The sequence below is a fragment of the Suricata suricatta genome, chromosome 10 (genome assembly GCF_006229205.1).
Source record: "Suricata suricatta isolate VVHF042 chromosome 10, meerkat_22Aug2017_6uvM2_HiC, whole genome shotgun sequence".
NCBI lineage: Eukaryota > Metazoa > Chordata > Mammalia > Carnivora > Herpestidae > Suricata > Suricata suricatta.
The window spans coordinates 136,378,112-136,400,267 of NC_043709.1; the positions used below are offsets into that span (position 1 = coordinate 136,378,112).

The 22,156-nt window shown below is 50.8% G+C and overlaps 1 protein-coding gene across 2 annotated transcripts in view; it reads left to right on the plus strand.

The window, feature by feature from the left end:
- Positions 1 to 3,518: 3,518 nt before the first annotated feature.
- The window catches only part of LARP4B (La ribonucleoprotein domain family member 4B), a 59,503-nt gene continuing 40,865 nt past the window's right edge, over positions 3,519 to 22,156 (plus strand). The window contains exons 1-4 of one of the 2 annotated variants that reach the window (XM_029955947.1): positions 3,519 to 3,928; positions 4,779 to 4,838; positions 20,950 to 21,100; positions 21,306 to 21,446. In XM_029955947.1, coding sequence (XP_029811807.1) covers positions 3,848 to 3,928; positions 4,779 to 4,838; positions 20,950 to 21,100; positions 21,306 to 21,446 — 433 coding nt within the window. In that variant the 5' untranslated portion in view covers positions 3,519 to 3,847. Of the gene's footprint in view, positions 3,929 to 4,778; positions 4,839 to 13,355; positions 15,706 to 20,949; positions 21,101 to 21,305; positions 21,447 to 22,156 lie in introns of those variants that run through there. The other variant, XM_029955946.1, reaches the window with a different exon arrangement.

Genomic DNA, 22,156 nt, shown 5'->3' on the forward strand with positions numbered 1-22,156 from the left:
TATTTTTGAGAGACAGAGAGACAGAGCATGATCGGGGAGGGGCAGAGAGAGGGAGACACAGAATCAGAAACAGGCTCCAGGCTCTGAGCTGTGAGCACAGAGCCTGATGCGAGGCTGGAACCCACAAACTGCGAGATCATGACCTGAGCCGAGGTTGGACACTCAACCGACTGAGCCACCAGGCGCCCAGTTTAGCAGAGATTTTAAACAACAGTAAGTGTGTGAAATTTCAGATGGATGTTGATACTGTGTCCTCATTAGATTTTTCTCTTTACTTTTTATGACGTGTCTTACCCGCAGAAGTCGAGAGGGCAGGCAGCATGGCGGTCCTCAGTGCCCCTGTCCTCTGGTTCTAGCTCGCGGCCACTTGCTGTGTTCTTGCATTCTTGTTTTGTCTTGTCTCTTAAATTTACCAGAACAGTTTTTAGCATATTTTAAAGCAAATTCCAGGTATATAATTGTATCCGTAGTTTTTTAGTTTGTATATCTCACAGAACAGACTTTCCCACAGCCATAGCACCTGGATTGCACTCAACAGAATTAATAATCTTTCTATAATACCATTTATTACCTAGGCAACATTCAGTTTTTCCTGTCAAAAGTGTCATTCTAGAGTTCATTTATTTCAATCCAGATACAGTTCTCACATAAGGTTATTTTGGTTAGAGCATTTGTATTTTGTAGCAATAAAAACCTCTCCCGTTTTTTCATGTTTTAGATTTGTTTTAGAAATCAGGTCATCTGTCTTCTAGAATGCTCCACATTTTGGATTTAGCTAATGGCTTTGTGTTGGTGTCATTGAACATGCGTTGCCCGAGAATTTCCTTTAAATTGGGAGTCAGATCTAGAGGTTTGATTAAGTACAAGTTCTTTTTTGGCAAGAATACTTCATGAAGGGTTCTCCTTGCTCACCCCGAGAAGAATGTAACACCGGGTGTTACACTCCCAGTCATGAGAAGCCGCTTCAGTGGCCGTCTGATGTCACCATCATCAAGTTGTCTGTCGGCCCCCCAGCCGATGCCGACGACGACGATGCTCACCGCCTTCGTTACCTCCGCAGGTGTTGCGCGCCGTGATTTTCTGCTTGGGTCGTCCGCGCTTGTTAGCGGCGCTTCCCGCACAGAGAGCAGCTTGCCCCGGGCAGCCTGACGCTTGGGCTGCCGCCGTCAGCTAGGAGCGGCGGCCTGACGCTTGTCTGCCTTTCGGGCTCTTCAGAAAAAGGAGTTGGACTCCTGACAGCCTGCACAGGTGACCAGCGCGGCGGTGGTGGTCTCAGTGGTCGTGGACCCTAACGCGTCTGTGACCCGTTCGTTCTTGCTCAGCACGTGGTCCGCGTGGCTGGAGCTCTTCACCCTTGGGAAGTGAGGAGGAGAGACCGGGAGGCACCGAGGAGCTGTCACAGTGTGGAGGGGACCGGGAAGCCACACCTCAGTGTGACGTGGGGTCCTAGACAGGACCCGGACACCGGACCAAATGTTGAATTATGACGCAGACGGTTCTGGTATATGGGAAAAGGAGTTTTCCCAAGTGAGTGTTCTGGTAAGGCTTTCAGGCGTAGCTTTGACAGATGAAATGCAAAATGTCCGGGTAGCACAGAGACCACGGGACAGGGGGAAGGACCTGCTGCTGTCCTGTCTCTGCTTTTCCACATCGACGGCTGAGATCAGACCAAGGCGATCCCTCGTTCTGCCGGGGCCAGGACGGCCGCTGTGAAGGCCGCTCCGCCCCGCGTCGCCGTGTCAGATCTCTAGGTCCGGGGCCGGCACGGGCGGGCCTGGCTTGGCGGGACGTCCCCCTGCCCTGTCCCCAGCCTTCTCTCCCCAGCCCCGACCCCGACAGCTGCTTCTGGCCTGGCGTTCCAGGAGGCCGTCTCTGAGGCCTGGGGACAGCTGTGCTCGGCGACTGAGTGACAGGAAGGCTTGTTCCCTGACCGGCTCCTGTTGGGTCGAGGCGCGCAGCCGCGTCTGGTTGTGAAGTCGGGCGCCTTCTGTGCTGCGGGCACATTGCTGGCTGTGGACCTGGGGGGGCGTGTGTGCTGGGTCCGTGACGAAGGGGAGCCCCGTCACCGCCCCCGCCCGCCCCGAGGGGGCTGTCTGCTCCCACGTCGCACCGTCCCCTGTAAACACTTCACCACGCGGCTCTCTCGGGTAGCGCCTTTTTTTTTTTTTTTAAATAAAGTAGCCACAGCATCACTCTCGCATCCTAGAAAAGACAGTACCTCTTCAGCACCATCAACTGTGCCGTGGGCACTGCTTCCCCCATTGTCTTGTGTTCTCGTTTGTTTGAGTGGAATAAAGCCGTATATACCAGGTAAAGCTGTAGTTTGGCCGGTGTGTGTGTCTGGCCTCCTTTGGTCCAGGAATCTGCCCCTTTCACAGACACCCCCCCTCCCCCACTTGTGTTTGGGGCAGGTGTGGCCGAGGATCACGGCCTGGGGCGTGCGGACGGTGGCGAGGGCGGGAGGGGCACACCCCCGCGCTCCCGCTCTTTCCATTGGGAGGCACAGATTCCTGATGGAAAACAAATGTAGGTAGTAGATGTAATAAAGGATTCTTTGTAGTTGAATTTTTCCCCTATTTGTCTGTTTTACCTTGTTTTCAACCATTTTTTTCTTTAAGAATCTTAAAAATTCCAAAGTTAATATGGTAAAGTGTCTACAGTACCTTCCATGACTTGTTAGTCTGGTTGCCATTCTGTGTCTTTATTTTCTGGAATTGAGAGTTCATGGCAGTTTCTATTACAATTTCACAAGTACTGCAAACTGTTGCAGTTTTACGTTTGTCCTTCATCCTGTATTTTGGAAAACACAGACCTCTCTGAAATGGGTCTGTTTCAAGTGTTTCTTCTCTTCAAGTAGTTTATATCGCCAGTCCTGTCCAGTAGCACGTAAGCGATTTTGTGCTTCTGGCGACAGAGTTGACGGGCGCAGGAGATCGCCTTTGATCATCAGATTGTTTCAGGACAACCAGGGTTTTGAGAGTTTCTTCCGCAGGTTATTGGGAGAAGGGAGTGCCGTTGCTGTTGTAGAAGCTAAAAACCTGCATGGCCACCTCGTGAGACAAATAGCTTTTAGATCTCCGTGTCTGGCATGTGGATGCGGTGTGTTCAGAAGAGCCTGCGGGTTATGGGACTATGTCAGTCCTCAGTCTGAGTTCGAGCCCCACGTGGGACTCTGCTGTGAGGCGGGCGGCTTGCTCGGGGAGGGAAGCACTGCAGGTCGGGCCCGGGGCTCTGGGAAGCCTGGTTCTCGGACTGATGTGATGAAGTCATGGGTGTTGTGGCCTCTCCTCATGAACCAGGCCCTGTGGGAAAACCAAAGGGGATACTTTGGAGTTCAGGGTGTAGTTGTGGAGCTGAGCCGGAAAGGCGCCCGGCTTCACAGCTCTGGTCCCGCTGTCTGGATTCCTTTTCAACTACTTATTGCTTGGTTCTCGATAACTGTTGATATCGAGAAAATGAAATTCATGGTGCTGGTTAAAAATGATACATGCATGTAAATTTGGAAATCATTAAATCACAAATGGGAGTTCTATGAATTTTGTAGTTTTCTGTTTTTGAAAAAATGATTTTGTGGGCGTGAGTGGGTTTGTATGTGTTAGCACGTGATATCTAGTCTTAGTGCCTTGTTGGGTTAGTGCAGAGGTGTAAATCGTGGGCAGATTTCTCCAAGCTCCCTAGGCTCCGGAGGGCAAGGTAAGCACATGCCCCAGGAAACTCAGCGTTTGAAGGCGTCGTGACCTCACTGCGTTCCGTACTTCCAGGTACTGACGTGCTGTCTTTGTCGTTTCTGCAGCGTCCTTTGCTGGCCACTCCGCTTCTCCCAGTGCGGCCACCAAGTAAACAGCTCATGACTTCTGATCAGGACACTAAGGTCGTGGCTGAACCGCAGGGCCAGCGAGTCCAGGAAGGGAAAGACAGCGCTCATCTGGTGAGTGCGGGTTGAGGCCAGAGTCGGCCTGGTGCCTTCCTCTCCTCCTCTTCTGGTAACAGGTGCTGCCTTGGATTTCAGAAGTAAATGGGAGTGGCAGCTCTGGCACGTCGTAGAAGCTAAACGTAGGAGTTACATTCCGAACCAGTTTGTGGGTAGCTTAGTAGAGGGAGCCGTAAGCACTTTAGGTGATGGAGAAAACAAATAGCTTTAGACACTTCAAGCTGTTGGATTTTAAATTCCTAAGGAAAATGCAATGACTTATACTTTACTAACATGCACCTGTTGTACTGGTATGTATTTAAAGAATTAATTAGGATTACAGGGAGCACCTGAGGGGGTACTCAGTTGGCCAACTTCGATCTCAGTCTGAGTTTGAGCCCCACGTGGGACTCTGTGCTGACAGCCTGGAGCCTGCTTCTGATACTGTGTCTCCCTCTCTCTCTGCCCCTCCCCTGCTCACGCTCGCGTGCACGCTCTCTCTCCCTCTCCCTCTCTTTCTCAAAAATAAACATTAAAAATTTTTTTTAAGTAATTAGGATTGTAATGTAAGTTTTTTATTCTGACTGCTTTTGTTTATTTTCAGATTTTATCATGTCAAAAAAAAGCAGATTTTTCTTAATTTTCCCCATTGAAATTACAAGGAATTTTACTACTGGTGGTCAGTCAGAATTTTAAAATATTTTAAGCTTCAAGCCTCCTACCTCTTTCTGAATGAATATCTCACTGAATTTCTTTGTCGTGTAAAAATGTGTTTTCCTCAGCGGGTTTTGTTTTTGCTAAATCACTGTGGTTTGAAAATGCTGCTTTATATTGTAATGATGTGTGTTTGATGTTTTCAATTTTACAGATGAATGGTCCCATATCCCAAACCACTTCTCAGACCAGCTCCATCCCAGCTTTGAGTCAGGTAATTCAGTTCCGGTTAGTGCCAAGGCCACAGATACTGCCTCACAACAAATACTTATTGTAACAAAACGAGAAAATGTTGATGTTTCCCAAGAAAGGGGTGGTTGGGGAGCGACCCGTGAGTTGGAAGTGTTCGGTCCGTCCTCATCTGGCGTGTGTGTGGGTGTGTGGGTGTGTGGGTGTGTGGTTGTAGACGCAGTGTGCTCTGTGTTCCTGAGGTGTCAGACGCTCCTCACATTTTCAGTGCTCACTGATCATCTGTTGGATGTATGTGATCAGCTTTACATTTTGCAACCTGGATTTTTTAAGGTCCACCAGTCACAGTAAGCTCTCACTAAGAAAGTCGGTTTCACATTTTAGTTGTGGTTGATGAAAGCAAGGAGCTGGCGCCCCGCCGGCTTTGGGTCTGGCTTTACCTGGTCTGCAGGAGTCAGGTGCGCTGGGAGCCGCTCCGGGCTCGGCGGGGCTGCCTTCTCCGTGAGCTTGTAAACCTGGCGCAGCGGGGAAAATAAAAGGAAGCCTTTAAAGTATTGTTAAAAACTTTATAGTAAACTTCGTTTAGTTCCCCAAATTGTGAGCATTTCATGTAGAAACTGAAAGTGGTTGGATTGCTAATCTTCTTTTAATAAGGTAGAATTTTTAAAAATGAAAGCTTCCCTCCAAAATGTTATTTCACTGTTCCTATTACATATGTAGAGCTTTTTTGCATATTGTATTTTATGTTGATGTTTTAAATGAATTTTATGATGTTTTAAGTAATTTAAATTCTAAACTTAAGACCTTTAGTTGTCTAAGAGGGAAATTACACAGAAATCATTAAAAGAATGGTTTTTGTACCAATCTCCCTCCTCCCCAGCGTTGATTTACAGTCCAACATAATATTCAGATAGCTTTTAAAAACATATTGCAGGGCTAAAAATTAGATTATGGACTCTTTGAGGGTTTTTTTCTGGGTTTTTTTTTTTTTTTACTTTGTTGGTAAGTATCAAGACAAGACCTATTTAGAAAAGAATGGAAACACTTGAGCCAGAACTCAGCATTTCATTTCTGTGCAGAAATAATTTGCTAGTACTGCATTTTTGTCGTTTTTAAGAATTAACATCCTGTAAAGACATGAGGCCTGTTGTTGGTCCAGCCTTGGTACTCAGGCCGCTTGGTGTCCATTGGGTAGGTCCCGTCTCTGACATGAGGTTTTGGGAAGTGGGTATGTTGCCGACCAGTGTTGACAGGGTGTTGCACACTTAGGTTTTCACAGAGTTGTAGGATTTTCTACCACAATACCTGGGATTCCTTGTCTCGCCGCTTTGAAGAATGAGGAGGTGGACCCAAATGAGCAGCAGGCACACGTTTTTCTTATAGTGTAAGAGCAGAAAGAAAGAACAGTATGAAAGCTCTCTTGACAGAGAGGGGACATGCGAAAGTGAATGCTGTGACTGTAGGCAAGGGTCCTTGTTCTGTAGGGTTCTGGTTGTCCCCTTCCCCCGTTCCTTCTCAGGTCCCATCCCCACTGGCTGGGTAACTCTAGGTGCTGGGTTGTTCCTTCCTGACGGTCTCGATTCAGTTGGGTGAGGAGTCAGACTCGTTCCCCGGCACCTTGTATAACACACGGTGAGCGTGTGCACGTGCCGGTCGGTTCAGTGGCCGCACATGCTGGCGCTCAGTAGGCTGCAGGTGTCCGGTTGCTGAGTGAGCGTGCTTCACAGTCTGACTCGGGAAGCAGTCTCTGGAAGGGCCAGCCTTTCCTCCGAGTCGGTGTGAGTAGGAGAATTACCCTACTGAGGCCCAAGTAAATGTCTGAACAGTTCAGGAGCAGCTTTGAGTTTATCCAGTGGTAATGTTAATCACATTTATTACACGGCTTCCCCCCCCCCCCAAAAATAAACCTTACTGATAAAGTAACTCTTTAATACGACCCTAGCCAATCAGCATCAGAAACTGGTCTTTAACTAAAGGAAGCTGGGACCCAAAGAGGCTTAAGTAATTTCCTCAAGATTACCCAACTGCAGAGTGGCAGAACCAGGATTTGAACCCAGGCAACTGGCTTCAGAGTCCAATCCAAGATGAGATACATCCTCTTTGGCATCTCTTATCTCATTGAAAAAGAGAAACAGAGAATCATACCCCAAACAAAATCCAGCTCTTTGCCATGAGGCACACTTTGCATTGTTTTCTGAGCGGATGAAATTACTTGGGAGACGCATGGAGGATTTCAAACGGGGAACAGGGTGACTTCTGTTCTAGGAAGATTACTTTGGCCTCATTACGTTTATATATGTAACGGGTTGTAGTGAGTCAGGCTTGGAAGCAAAGAGGGCAAATAAGAAACTACTAATGAATGAAAGTTGTAAGTGATGGTGGTGGGTCAGACTAGGCATGAGTGGGTGTCAGACTTGTTTTGGAAGTGGGTTTGCCCCCATCAAGTTGTGGACGCAGAGGTTGGGGCGAGGGGAGGCGAGACCAGGGGTAGGTGAGCCAACTTGGTGGATGGTAGTTACGTGTATTTTTAGATGGAAAAACCTGGAGAAGTGAAGGTCTGTGCAGAGCAGATCCACTTGCTAGAAATGAAAGCAAGCGGTGGAGTGGGCAGGTTAGCCAGGTGGCCTTCGCAGGGGGCTCAGAGCGGAGATGGAATTTGAAGTAAGCAAATTAGATGTTTCATTTTATAAATTTATTATGTAGAAAGACTTTTAAAACTTGTAAATATGGGGCGCCTGGGTGGCTCAGTTGGTTGAAGGTCCAACTCTTGATTCCAGCTCAGGTTATGGTCTCGTGGTTTATGAGTTCGGCCCCAAGTTGGGCTCTGCACTGAGCGTGGAGTCTGCTTCATGGCGATTCTTTCTCTCTCCCTCTGTCTCTGATTCTCCCCCACAGTCAAAAATAAATAAAGTCAAAATACATTGTAAATATGGATAAGGGTATACAGTGGAAAAGTAACCAGATTATTATTTGTAATATGGTCAAATCCAGTTCTCCCCACCCCCCATAATTTTTGTCTATCCTGATGGTTTTTATGCCCTGCAAGGGCATTTTGGCTCTAACTTTTCTCTTCATTGATTCATCCTTTTTGAATCATCTATATTACTTCTATATTTGATTACATTTTATTTAAGAATTATTCTCTATAATTTTTTTTAAATTGTTAAATGTGTTGGTTTCCTCTTGGGAGTTTTAAGACCCATAAGGGCATGAGCTGTATAATGTACTTCACTGATACTTCTTTGCAAGGATATTTACTTAAATTGAAATTTTTCATTAACATCAACATGGCATAAGTGACAGTTTAGTCATTTATTCTAAAAACTTATCTTTATATGTATCACTTATCTATCTTCCTGCTTACCACAGGGATTACATAGAACATTCAAAAGGTCTAATTGTCTCATTTAAACTGATTCCTCCTTAACCTCAGTAGCGCACAGAGACTCTGCTCCTGTAAAGTTCTCTCCCTCCCTTATGTCGCTGGAGTCACCCCTTACGTCTGAATAATGTAGATGGACAATGTTAACCCTGAGGAAAATAGAAAGTGACGCCGTAAGTCAGACCCCAGTGGCGCTGGCTCGCCCGGCCCTGCGCCCGCCTTCCCTGGGGAGCCCTGCATCTTCTGGAGCTTCCGCTCGCCGCTCGCGCGCTTTCCTGGCAGCCTGAAGGACCCCCTTAGCTTCTCCTAGGGCAGGCCTGCGGCTAACAAACCACTTCACTCTGCGCATCTGAAAATGCCTTAATTTCTTCTTCAGTTTTGAAGAGTTTTGCTGGATCAGGAACGCTCAGCGGACAGTGCTCCTTCCAGCCCTCGATCGCCCGCTGCCCTCGTAGCCTGCCAAGGCGCGCTGGGCCGGCGGCTAGTGTTCCTACCGAGGGTCCCTGCGCGCCGCAGGGGGCTCTGTTCTTGCTGCTTTAAAGATTCCTTGTTTTTCGACAGTTTGATTATCATGTGTCTTGGTAGGGGTCTCTTTGGGTCTGTTGTACTTCGTGTTTGTTGAGATTTTAGATTGTGAATTCGTGCGCTTCCTCGCACTGGGGAAGTTTCTGGCCGCTGTTTCTGCAGATGGTCTCTCGTGCCCGTCCGCTCCGGCCCGCGAGGCTCTGCTCCACTCTTTTTTTTTCCTCCTTTAGATAATTCCTTTTGTCCCCCGTTCAGACTTGCTGATTCTTTCTTCTGCCAAGTCTGCTGTTGAGCCCCTCTGATGAATTTTTTAATTCAGTGATTACACCGTCCAGTCCAGAATATGTATATTTTTATAAATACTCTCTTTATTGATAATCCTGTTTCATTCCTATATTTTATTGATTAACTTTAGCTCCTCATCCATGGTTGTTCTTAGCTCTTTGAGCATATTTAAGATGATTATTTTTTATTTGCTCGTTACAAATGTTTATTTTAGAGAGTGGGAGAGAGCACACTTGCATGCGAGAGGGTGAGGGAGCAGAGAGATGAAAGAGGAACTTAAACAGGCCCCATGCGCAGTGGGGAGCCCATAGCGGGGCTTGACCTTAGGACCCTGGGATTAGTACCTGAGCCAAAAACAAGAGTCAGATGCTCGACTGAGCCACCCAGGTGCACCTAAGATGTTGGTGTTTTTAAGATTTTTTTTTAAATGTTTATTATTTTTGAGAAAGAGACAGAGTTTGAATGCAGCAGTGGCAGAGAGAGAAGGAGACACAGAATCTGAAGCAGGCTGCAGGCTCTGAGCTGTCAGCCCAGAGCCTGATGCAGGGCCCGAACTCACAAACTGCAAGATCCTGACCTGAGCCGAAGCCGGCCGCTTAGCCGACTGAGCCCCCCAGGCGCCCCGTACTGGTTCTGTTCTGAGACCGTCCATCACTGAGTAGTCAGTTTGGTTGGAGACTAGGGACCAACCCGAGGTGAGAGCCTAAGGCCTTCTCAGGACTTGTTTGGAGCATATGTCTCGACTGGCCGTGGCTTTCAGAATTTCCCATATACATGTCTGCTTTTACTTGTCCTGGTTCCCCAAAGAGTTTCACCCTAGTCTTTTCGGGTCAGATGGTTCTGGTGTCTCTCCACCGGTAACCCCTTGGCCCAGGTGGGTGTGAATTTGGAGCCGCCTTATAGCTTTTATGAGCATTGCCTGCCACGTCTCCCATTTGTGTTCTGAGTTATGTGCGGAGAAACCTCCAGTGAGGCTAGAATAGATGTACACTGTGACGTGCAGATAAGGGTTACTCTGTTCCCTCTGCAGAGTTCGGGGGTGGGGGGGTCCGCTGCCCCACCAGACCAAGACCACCCACCCCACACGTCACGCCACAGAAGTGCCTGCTGTGTAGAGGAGAGCGCGTTCTCGCTCTCTCTCCCCTCCCCCCCCACGGAGAGCTTTTTCTTGACTGTGTTTGCTTAGTTGGTATAAACCTGTGGTTGTTTTTCAGAGCTTTCAGAGTTCCCTGTAGAGTTGGTTTAGAGCTTCTGATTGTTTTCTTGATATTTCTGTAGGGGAGTGAAAGCTGAGCTTCTTAGTTCACCATTTTGCTTGACTTTTTGTAACCTTTTTTTTTAAACATTTATTCATTTTTGAGAGCGAGCATGAGCAGGGTAGGGGCAGAGAGAGAGGGAGACACAGAATCTGAAGCAGGCTCCAGGCTCTGAGCTGTCAGCACAGAGCCCGACGCGGGGCTCGAACCCACTAACTGTGAGATCATGACCTGAGCCGAAGTCGGACGCTCAACCGACTGAGCCACCCTGGTGCCCCTGTAACCTTTTAAATGGGAACTTTTTCTAGGTTGTTGTTAAATTGTTTTTCTAATAACGTATAGAACTACTGATAAACTCTTAATGCATGTAATTTTTACCAGATGTAAAACTTGATTGCCCAAACCAATAAAATGCAAATTTATGAGGTTCATTGAGTCTGGCAGGCGATGCTTTGCTGGAGCTAAAGCTGCTTCACCAGCTACTTGTGGTCTGGTTACCCAGCGTTCCTTTGAGTTTGCCGTAGCCTGAGCTGCTGAACGCCTTAGGAACAGCTTCCCCCAGCTTTTGCCAGTTTGTTTCTGGGGCATACCTGGGGTCACTTGGCTCTCACCAGCCATGAATGAATTTGTAACATTGTTAAATCCCACTGTCTTTTTGGTAGAGTAGGTCAATTTAAGTACTGTCACACAGCGCCACTGTGCTCCTGACCTGGTGTGCAAATGTGGGCGTGTCTTTAAATTCTTGTGTTTGCGCTATTAAAAAATGAGAAGAATGCGTTACAGGGCGTCTGGCTGGCTCAGTCAGTAGAGCATGCGATGCTTGATCTCAGGGTCGTGAGTTCAAGCTCCACACTGGAGGTAGAGATTGGTTAAATAATAATAAAATTTTGTGGTTGCGTCAGCCGCCCCAGCCCCTGGTTGGAGGTGGCCAATGGCGCGGGCGCCGCGACGTCTGTTAGAAGACTTTCCTGGAGGCCTGACGAGCAGCCGGCGCGCGGCGTGGGAACGGTCCTCAGCTGGGGGGGCGGCCGGACGAAGGAGGGGGTGGGGGGTGGGCACCAGGAGTGGGGACTCGGCGGAAGGTTCGGTGAAGACAGGCCGTCCTGGTTGGTTGGGCGAGTTCTTTGGATGACATGGAGAAGGTACGGAGGACGGCGTCGTGGAGCGAGAGGAGATTTGAGGTGGGCTGGGGCCAGACTCTGTTCGGGTTCCTTCCTGAGTATTTTACTTACAGTCTTCATGGCAACTCTTTAAACTAAGTATCGGGTTTGGCCCCATTTTCCCAGCGGAACAACAGAGATTGGACGATTTGCTAACATTTCTACGTGCAGTAACACAACCGGGTTCAAACCTGGGCAGATAACCTTGCCCAAGCGGGGCTTTGGGAACTTTTGAGGGACTTCCTGGTCCTGGCCTGGCGGGTGTTGGGTTTCTATTTTTCCTTTTTCTCTTGTTCTTTCCTTTCTCTCTCTCTTTTTTAAATGTTGACTTTTGAGGGCGAGACTGTACCCACGAAGGGGAGGGACAGACAGTCTGAAGCAGGCTCTGTGCTAACGGCTGAGAGCCCGGTGCAGGGCTCAGACTCATGAACTACGAGATAGAGACCTGAGCTGAAGTCAGACCCTTCATCGTCTGAGCCACCCAGGCGCCCTGCTCTTTCCATTCTCTTAATGAGAATTTTCAGACCTCTGTGCAAGTTAGAATAATTAAGTGAACACTTTGTGCCCATTGTGAACTTGAACAGTTCACCTTTTGCTATTTTGTTCGACTGTTTTCTTCCCTGCACACACACGCTTTAAAATATTAGTGTGTATGTATTTCTTGCTGGCATGTTTTCAAGCAAATCCCAGACAGTGTCTCGTTCCCCAGAAACACTGTTCCGTGCGCCCCTGGCGGACACGGCCCCAACTCGAATGTCGCCCACGGCACCCCGCCCCCGCCAACGGCCACAGGCCCGGTTCTCCGCAGCCGGAACGAGGCCCAGCTCGAACGGCCTGTACCCCGCACAGAACACGTTCTTGTTGCTGCTTCTGTTCGCGGGGCGCACATGCTAACTTCTGTGGCCGCCACGTCCCCTGATAGAGGTCAGGGAATGCGGAAGTGCTGGGGAAGGCAGGAGCCTGACGCGCCTTGTTCTGGCCGGGATAACAGTTAATAGCACTTTCTGACGTGAGTTTACCAGAGTGGGGAAAATAATATGAACGTTATCTGTCGCTCTTCTGGGTCTTTGGCTTCCACGTGGTGTTTGGTTTTGGTGTGTGGAGGTGGCTGGCCGTGGGCAGGGCCTGTGGCGGTTCGGGCTCTGGATTTGAGTGGCAGGGACATGTGACTGCTGTGCAAGGGGCTATTTTGGGATCTGGGCGTCGGCCTCGGCGGGAGTCCTAGCAGCTCCGCTGGGACGTGCCTGGGGCCCCCCAGAAGGCCAGGCGCGCCGTGCCAGCCGAGCCGGTGAGCTTTCCGACATGGGTTGTTGCTTCAGCAGGGAGCTCGGCAGCGACAGTGACAGCGAAAAGGCCGGCCTGTTGCAGGACTCTGTGGGGGAGGGGGAGCCGGAGCACAGGAGGAGCACAGCGCTGTCCTCTGTATTTGATGCCCTTGAAGGGGAGGAGCGTCACCGGGCCGGAGCCCATCTGTGGCCGAGGCCCTTTGTGGGACCGGGACCGGAGAGCTTGGTGGGCTCTGCTGCTTCCCTGGGGTCCCCGGTCCCAGCTCTGGGCGGACATTCACGCGGGACGGACAAGAACTCGGAGACTGTCGCCGCCGGGCAGGGCTGGGACGGCGTCTCGGATGCCCACCGTGCAGGCACCGTCAGCAACCCGGGCTTCTGTGGCGGTGTTTGCTCCCAAGGGGACGAGTGTCCTTCTGGTGCCCTGCTGCCTTCTGGCCAGAGCACACAGGAAGGAGTCCCCGTCCAGAGCCATCTGGGCCCTTCCCTGGCCGCCTGTCCCCACCCCGTACCAGAGGAGGGAGGAGCAGTGGGCCTTGAAATCAGTGGAGCTGTGTGTCCATGGATGGCGGGTAGGGAGGTGGAGGGCGAAGACCCTGTCTGTGCCGGTCACAAGGCATGCAGGGACCGGAGCGGGAGCGACGTGTACAGTATTTGTGTCGTAGATCCTGCCTGCCCGGACGCTGCCGCTGAGCGGGGGGCCCCTGTGTGTGGAGCAGCTGTGCTCGAAGACAATCGGTCAGCTGTCCCCCCAGAGGGGCTTCGCAAGGGGGCCTGGCCTTCGGAGGAGGCTGCGAGGGGCCCCGGGCAGGGAGAGCTGTCCCCACGGGGCCTGCCAGCTCTGGAGGGAATGGAGGAAGCTTTTAAGGGAAGCACTGACCCTGGCCGTGAACGCCCGACTATGTCTTTAAGGGCACACACTGGCCCCAGGCTCCCTAACGATTACACAGAGAGCAGCACCTCACGTGCTGTGGGCACACTCGCCAAGTCTAGTAGTGACACAGACGCTGGCTCGCTAGGACACGTGTGCGCCGTCCCCGAAGAGTGCGAGGACTGGAGTCAGGAACTAGTGAGTCCAGCGCGTGGGTCATGTGCTGGCTTGCTTGCAGGAAGTGGGGGGTCTGTGGCTGTAGCAGCCCATGGAGGTCGCGATGTAAGCTCTGAAAAGGAAAGAGAAAATCATTCTCTCAGACTGCTCAGTGTCAATGACTGCCTCAGCTCTGACGCTAGCAGACCAGACCATAGTCTGGTAGTACGCCTAGGTAGGGTTGACCTAAGTTCAGAGAGGTGTGTCACTTCCCTGAGCTTTGGGAATGAGCGTCTTCCTGTTCATGCCAGTTTCCAGGAAGTAGCCCCTAACAGACCTGGTGATCCTGGACCAGAACACCCCCCGGGGCCAGCGATGGTCGAGAGGCAGCGATGGGGTGGCTGCAGCCTGAAGCGTGGGAACATGGAGCTTGCAGCTAAAGAATTGTCTTTGCAGACTGAGGGTAGTTCGTCTTCTCGAGACAAGGATAAAATGAGCACTTTTGCAGATGAGGGTCGTGGACAGAGGGCTTTTGAACGGAGATCTTCACATCCGGTAGACCTGCATGCAGGCCCCGGGCCCGGCAAGGCCCCAGCACAGGTCTGTGATTTAACTGGTGCCCCACGGGACATGGACACGGGGCAAGTATTCCAGGTGGGCGCCCCGGCCGTCAGGATCTCACAGGAAGCGCCCCTGGGTGGCAAGGCTCTGGATGGCTCCAGATGTCATCAGAGTAACTTTATCTCCTCTGCGTTTGTTTTCGCCTGCACTGAGGAAGAGAGTGACAGTGGCCGGAATTTTAAAACAGAAGGTGAAATAGGTGTGAAGAATGCAGAGAGTGACCAGCAAAGATTAGCAGGTGCCGGGAGAGGGTCCCTGAAAGCCAATCTCCAAGGGACCAGTGAGAACGACGGAGGAAATGTGAAGTCAGGAAATGTGAAGTCAGGCTGGAAAGCCACCTTTAACTGGGGCACCAGTGCAGCAGCACGCAGAGCAGTGCCCAGTCGGGACACGCGGGCTCGTGGTAGGAGTGACGGAACAGAGCGCCCTGGTCCCGGAACCAGCCTCGCAGAAGAAAGCGATGAAGCCTGCCGAGTGAAGGACCACAGCCACGAAGATCTTGACCTTGCACCGCCTCCAAACCAGAGTTCCAGCTCAGGGGAGCAGGGTTCACAAGTGGAAGAGATGGACTCTGCTCACAGCGGTGAAAATGCAGGACCAGGACTGGAGCGGGTTTTCTCGGAGTTGGCGGAGGAAGGCGCATCGGGGACCAGCAGGCCAGCACTGGCAGGTAAGGGAGGGGTGACGGGCAGCATCGGCGGGCATGGGATGGGCACGCGTGCACACCATCTTCAGCAAAGAGATGCCAAGCCCATGCTCGATGGCCCTGTGTTCAGCGGCGGAGTGGCTTTTGTCAGAAGTCCCCAGGTGACTTTTGGAGAAGTGGAGTTAGGCGAGACTCTTGAGGGGTATTTGTGTGTGGCTGGTGTTGATCCCGCCCCAGTGGACAGGTCTGCAGACCCTCTGCACCGGGCGCCGCAGGTCGTTCCCGCCGTCCCGGGTGGTGGTGCAGAAATGGCAGCGCCACGCCATGGGGACTACGTTCTGTCACTCACAGAAGATGCCGTGACTGTACCTGACAGGCCGGGGGGAGGGGAGCTGCGGGCCTTCCCAGAGGGACTGTACTCCCAGTTTGCGAGCAGACTTGCCTGCTACCCAGTGGGAGGCTTTGCGAGTCAGATACTTTCCGGAGGACTGGCTGGCGGCTGCACCGGGTGTCAGGAGGGCTGTCCGGGGGCCCCGGCAGTTGGGAAAGACGCCTTCGAAGAGGAACAGATGTCTGAGGTGTGTCTGCACAGGAAGCCACCAGACCTAGAGGTCGCTTCGTTCTGGATGGAGAAGCCCCCTTATCAGCTACCCGTGCCCGAGGACGCTGCGATTTGGGGATGGCAGAATAGAGGCGGACACTTAGTAAGTATGTCTTCTCAGTGTTTATTGTCGTGCTGGGAAATGCTCGTGTTTTGTTTTGATTGCGTTTAACTGTTGCTGAGGGGTTTTTTTTCTAAGTAATGAGCAGTCGTTTGAATGTTCATCTGAGGTTACGAGTTACTGTAGCATCAGCTTAACCATTTCCAAACTGGAGAGCGTGACTCAGTTTACTGTTCTGCATACTTAAGCGAGTTTGTGTGCCCGCTCTTGTCAGCACTGAACCCGGTGCCGCTGGCCATCGGATGTGGCCTGGTGCAGCCCTCTTCTGTGTGCGGACACTTCGTGGGTGCTCCTGAGGGCTGCCCTGCGCAGTCTTGTCCTTCCTCACTCCTCCCCTACTGGAGCAGAGCAGACGTTTGCCTCTGAATTGTAACGTCCTTTCTAAAAGGCCACACTTGGACAGTACAGAAGCCTCAACATCTGTGCTTCCTGTTGCCTTTGGACGGTGCCTGTGCGAGGCGGGTCAGACGGGCTGCCTGCGGCTGGTGGGTCCCTGTCTCGTGCGGGTCAGGGCACCTGCGGGGGCGCTCGGGCCGCGGTGCTCGGCCGGAAGGGGCCTCGCAGATGCTGCTGTAACAGGCAGCTAATCTGCACGCCTTTCTAGACACTCTGTAATGAGTGCAAGCGTTGAACAAATGTGAAGTTACTCTTGCCCTTAAAGCAGTCTTTTTGGACATGTATAATTGAGAGGCATATTTCTAACGACGAATCTCATTTATTCAGCCAGTAGCTTATTTATTTATAAATTCAGTTTATTTAAACTAAAACAAAAAACAGTTCACTCGTTTTCCCCACCCCCACCCCACCTCTGGCAGCTCCCAGTTTGTTCTGTGAGCTCCGTCTCTTTGTTTGCCCTTAGATTCCACATATGATTGAGGTCATATGGTATTTGTCTTTGTCTGACTTCCCTCTTTTAGCGTACTTACTACTCTCTGAGTCCATCCATGGTGTCACAGATGACAGGACGTTAGAGTCATGTTACATGGTGTATGTACACACACACACACCTACCTTTACCTGCTCATCTCTCAGTGGACACTTAGGTTGCTTCCATATCTTGGCCGCTGTAAATACTACTACAGTGAACACGGGTGCCTGTATTTTTTTTTCAGATTAGCGTTTTTGTTTTCTTCAGGGTAAATCTCCAGCAGTGGGATAGTGGGATGGCCAGATCCCATGGTGTTTCTGTTTTCAGTTGCTTGAGGAGCTCCACGTGGCTCTCCATGGCGGCTGCACGGTTTGCGTTCCCGCCTCACTGCGCGGGGCCCCTTTTCTCCACACCCTCACCACCACTTGTTACTTGTCGTCTTGATACTAGCTTATTATTAGTGATCTTTGTTGCATGAGGCAAGAAAAATGATGATAGTAATATGGAGATAGATGTGGCTCAAATGTTAATGCCAATTAAGTCAAAATAAGAATAAATTTAATCCTACAACTTAAGGAATTAACCCTTAACCTCCTGTCTTTCCTTTCCATTCCCATATTTGAGAGTTTTGTCAGAGTTACATTCAAGTAATTGCTTTTGTTTCTTACACCGTTGTGGAGGCAAAACCCTAGAAAATCTGCCTTTGGGTGATACGCACACAATTGTTTACATAAGCGGCCGTGCTTGCGGGTCAGCTGCTGGGTCCGCGTGGGCCCTGCTCCGACGGGCCCTTTGGCTGTGCCATGTGGCCGGTGGGCTCCTAGTTTGAGTACGCTTCGTGTGGGGCTTCCTTTTCAGAACCCTGCGTCTCGGTGCTCCTGCTCACGTCTTGTGCATCCTGGGGGGCGGCCGCTGCTCCGTGTTGCAGGTTAAGAAGCAGAGGTATAGCGACTGCAGAAGCCAGTGGACCGCTCTGAGAGATGGCGTGGTGGTAGACCTAAGAGTAGTCTATGCTAACTCAAAATGAAGAGTGGGACCCTCCCCCAGCCCCATGTCACCTCTCCCTTCCCAGGAAGTCGTCTGGGGCCATTCTTCCTCCTGTCCAGAAGGTTAGTTTTTATGGAGCCTAGCGTTGGGGTTGAGTTTCTTTCAGAGCATCAGGGTTTATGGATGCCGTACTCTGAAAGAGCGGTGTTGGTCATTTCTGTGAAGTTGCTTCAGGATGCGCCTACTAAGGTCAGCTCATGTTTGGTTTTTATAAGCACTGCTTAGCCATGACTTAAAAAAATTTTTTTTTAATGTTTTTTATTATTTTTGAGAGACAGAGACAGCGTGAGCAGGGGAGGGACAGAGAGAGAGGCAGACACAGAATGTGAAGCAGTCTCTAGGCTCTGAGCTAGCTGTCCGCATAGAGCCCGATGCGGGGCTCGAACCCACGAACCGTGAGATCATGCCCTGAGCCGAAGCCGGACGCTTAACCGACTGAGCCACCCAGGTGCCCCATGACTTTTCAGTGGGGAATTAAGACAGGTAGCCAAGCAGGTGAAGCGTGAGTTGTCGATGGGCACTTAGAGTGCCACGTGACTTCAGGAAAAGACCCACAACCTTAACTACAATAGAGGCACGTTTTTTCTCGTGTGAATTACAAGAAGGTGATGAACTCTTGATAATGTTTTATTTTGCTGATGTTAACAGTCTTCCACTTACTGGCTTTGTGGGCAAGTTGCTTCACCTCTCTCTGCCTTGGTTTTCTACTTGTGAAATGCTCAGGGTTGTGGCGATGCAGCCCAGGGAGGTGCACAGAGAGACTGTGCGCCTGGCATCTAGCAGACTCAGAGCTAGACTTCTTGTCATCCGCTCCTAATCACAAGCCTCCGTCTCCATTGTGTCATCCCTTGTCACTCCGGGGTATTGCTTGAATGCTGGTTAACTGCTTAAAGTTTGTTACGTTCCTAACACTTGATTTGGGTCTGAGCGTTACAGCCTAAGCGTTACAGCGAATTACGTGAGGCTAGGTTTCTCTGCAGTTGTGGCGAAGACTTTGCACAATTCCTTGAATAGTGGAAAAGGCAGGTTTTTATGTTGTTGCTTCTTAAACTGCTCAGCCTATTTCTCAGGCACGCCTGTCCTGAGGTCAGGGCTGCTAGACACGAGTGATACACAGTGGTGAACGAGAGGGCCACCCAGGAGTTTATGTGGCCCGTGGGCAAGGCAGACGTGCGGTAGCAAGAGCCCCGAGGTGGCTGTGAGCGTGTGGCCTGGGGCGCCGAGCTCCTGGGACCTCGTGGGTCTGTGTCGGGAGCCCTCCTTGCAGTGAGCTGCCCGGTGCCGCTGGCGGGGCAGGAGGGGGGGCGGAGGGGGGGCGTCAGCGGGTCGAATACCCTTGTGCGAAAGCTTGATGTGTGTGGTGGCCCGGGGCAGTCTGCTCGGAAAATGGCAGCGTTGGACTAGGGGAGAGGGGGCAGGGGTTGCCACAAAACAAGACAGAGAACAGACCGAAGACATGTAAATGCGGAGGGACGGCAGCGGGGTCTATGACACGGAGCGCCTCTGGTGTCGCTCTCTTCGCTCTCGGGGGTGGGGCTGTGTCTGCCGCGTCCGCCACTGTCTTCTGAGAGCTTAGTCCTAGGGACTCAGCGTGTCGTTCGCTGCGGCGATGGGTGCGTGAGGGAGACAGATCAACACCGCAGAGCGAACACTGGGCCACAGAGGAACTGGAGTTTAGTTCTGTAAGAAGGAAGTCTGTAGACCCAGTGCTTCTAAGGATGGTATTCTTTTTTAAAAAGCTTTTCGTTATTTGTTTTGAGAGAGAGCATGAGCTGGAGAGGGAGGCAGGGAGGGAGAGCGAACCCAAGCAGGTTCCGTGCTGTCAGCGCAGAGCCCAACGCAGGGCTCCATCCCATGACCATGAGCTCAAGAGCTGGGCTGAAGTCAAGGAAATCAAGAGTCAGATGCTTAACTGACTGAGCCCTCCAGGCACCTCTTGAGTATGGTATTCTTTTTTTTTTTTATTTGTTTGTTTATTTTTGAGAGAGAGAGGAGGGGGAGAGAGGGAGACAGGATCTGAAGCAGGCTCCAGGCTCTGAGCCGTCAGCACAGAGCCCGATGTGGGGCTTGAACCCATGAACCGTGAGATCATGACCTGAGCTGAAGTCGGATGCTTAACTGACTGAGCCCCCCAGGCGCCCCTGAGTGTGGTATTCTTGATGAAGGGGAAACCTGTTGTTTGCCTTATCATGAATCCTTCCTGGAAAGAATCCCAGATAGGCCCTCACTGAGGCATCTAGTTTGGGGGCATGGTATTTATTGCCCTCCCCTCCCAGCTGTGAACAAAGTACATACTGCAGTTTAAACTGCATTAGCCTCTTCTGCCAGTTTCAGAAATAGTTTTGTTTTTCACTATAAGCTTTAATCACCGCAGCCGGAATGGATTTATTCTGTCTTTTAAAGATTGTTAATGTACACATTCCTTGGTGGCTCATCATGGTATTTCCTGATCCTTTTCACATCTGGAGCCAGTATCGGGTAACATCTGCCCTCGGGGGTCATGCGGGGAGGCTCCTCTTGGCTTGGAACTGCTGCCTGGCACTCCCTGAGGGCTCCCAGAACCAGGACCCCCGTCCCTCTTCTGAGAATCCCTTACCCTGCCTAGTGGCATCACGCTTTATTATCCAGGAAAAGGAAAATTACTCGGCTGGGTTTGCTGACAAACTTGTGATGATGACCCGGACACAGATTTTTCTTTAGACTCCGGGATCCACTTGAGGTTTGTAAGCAGGAGAAGAAAATCAGGGCGTGATGATGGGTTTAATAAGGTACCCCAACAAACAGCTCACCTGTCCCCAGAGGAAGTGCAGGTCAAATGTGTGGACGCTGGGAGAGTGCTGGGGCCAGACAGCAGCGGGAGCAGAAAGGAGCCCCGTGTCCCTGGAAACGAGGAGACTCAAAGCGGGGCCGACACCAGGCGCCCGTGTAACCGCTCCGTTCCTCCTAGGGGCTCGAATTTCCCGTGTCCTTTGCCACTCTGGGTGTCCGAGTTTTAAGAACTGTGTCCATCTACATTCTGTTCATCTTCGTAAATCTGTGAAGTGGGTTGTCTAGAATAGAGATGACAGTTGGATCCCCAGTTATTTACTGAGTCTCCATGAGAGTGGGACCTCGTCTCCCTCTTGCCGTTTCTGGAGAGCCCGCACTGGTAGGAGCTGAGGAGCTGAAGGTGGATGAGGCTGAGCTCAGTGCGCCGACTTTTGTTACTTGGCACGTGTGATTCTCTCACGTAGATGCGTTTCAGCTCTGAATTAATTAAAACTGTGTTTGATTGGAATTGGAATACAAATGTATGTCATATTTCCCCCTAGGTACCGACAGCCAAGGTTTCAGAGCTAAACCCTAATGCTAAAGTGTGGGGGACGCCCGTGCTGCAGTTGGAAGCGGGCAGTGCAGCGGACGGCAGCGTGAGCGCGGCCTGGGAGGAGCCGGCGGGGCCCCGCCCAGCCTGCGGCCAGGAGGGTGAGTGAGCGTCTGCACGCTGGCCAGCGCCTGCGCCCTCACGGCTTGCTCTCTCTTCCCATTAAATCCGTCTCTAGGAAGTTACTGTATTTAAGAGTCACAAGTTAAAAATTCAAGTAACTAGCTGTAAGCTTTTGTTTTGTTTTCTTCTAAGAGAAAGTTATTCTTCTAACCCTGCCTTTTGGGGTAAAATTCCTAATTCCAGGATTGGATGCCAATGGTGATGGTGATAAAGGTCAAGAGAGTGTGGCGCTGTCGGATTTGCAGGAGCCAGAGCGACCAGCTGTGAGCGCAGCAGCTCTGGATCGTTCAGAATATGAATCTCCGCCGGAAAACAGCGAGACTGGTAAAGCTCTTTCCATGAATCTATTTTTATATACACCGTGGGCTTTTTTTGTTGTTTTTTTAAAATTCAGTTTCTTTAAAAAAATTTTTTTTAATGTTTATTTATTTTTGAGAGACAGAGTGTGAGCAGGAGAAGGGCAGAGAGAGAGGGAGACACAGAATCTGAAGCAGGCTCCAGGCTTTGAACTCTTGAGCTGTCAGCATAGAGCCTGACGCAGGGCTTGAACTCACGAACCATGAGGTCTTGACCTGAGCTAAAGTCGGACACTTAGCCGACTGAGCCACCCAGATGCCCCAAAATTTAGCTTCTTAAGTCTTCTCTAAACCTTGTTGCCTTTCATTGCTTCCTTTGATTCTGCTATGAACTCCCTCTTATCTGGAAACAGAAATGAGTTCTGGTCAGGAAGGTGCCACAGGGCATTTAAGATCTGAGCAGTTCCTGAAAGGCGGGTCTGGTTTAATCAGGAGAAGCAGAAGATGGGCTGTGGGGCCAGGTGTCTGTAAAAGTACAGAAAAGGAACGTTAGTATTGAGAGTCAGCCCCAAAGGAAGTTGGTTTTCCGTGGAAGGGAGTATTTAAGGCTGTTTTCAGAAGAAGAAAACGAACAGGGAAACAGAGCCTCTTTGGGGCCAGGATGTGGCCAGTGTAGACATACTTCAGGGTGATGGGTCATGGATGGCTCACCTCCAATTTTGGTTCCACTGTCATCTA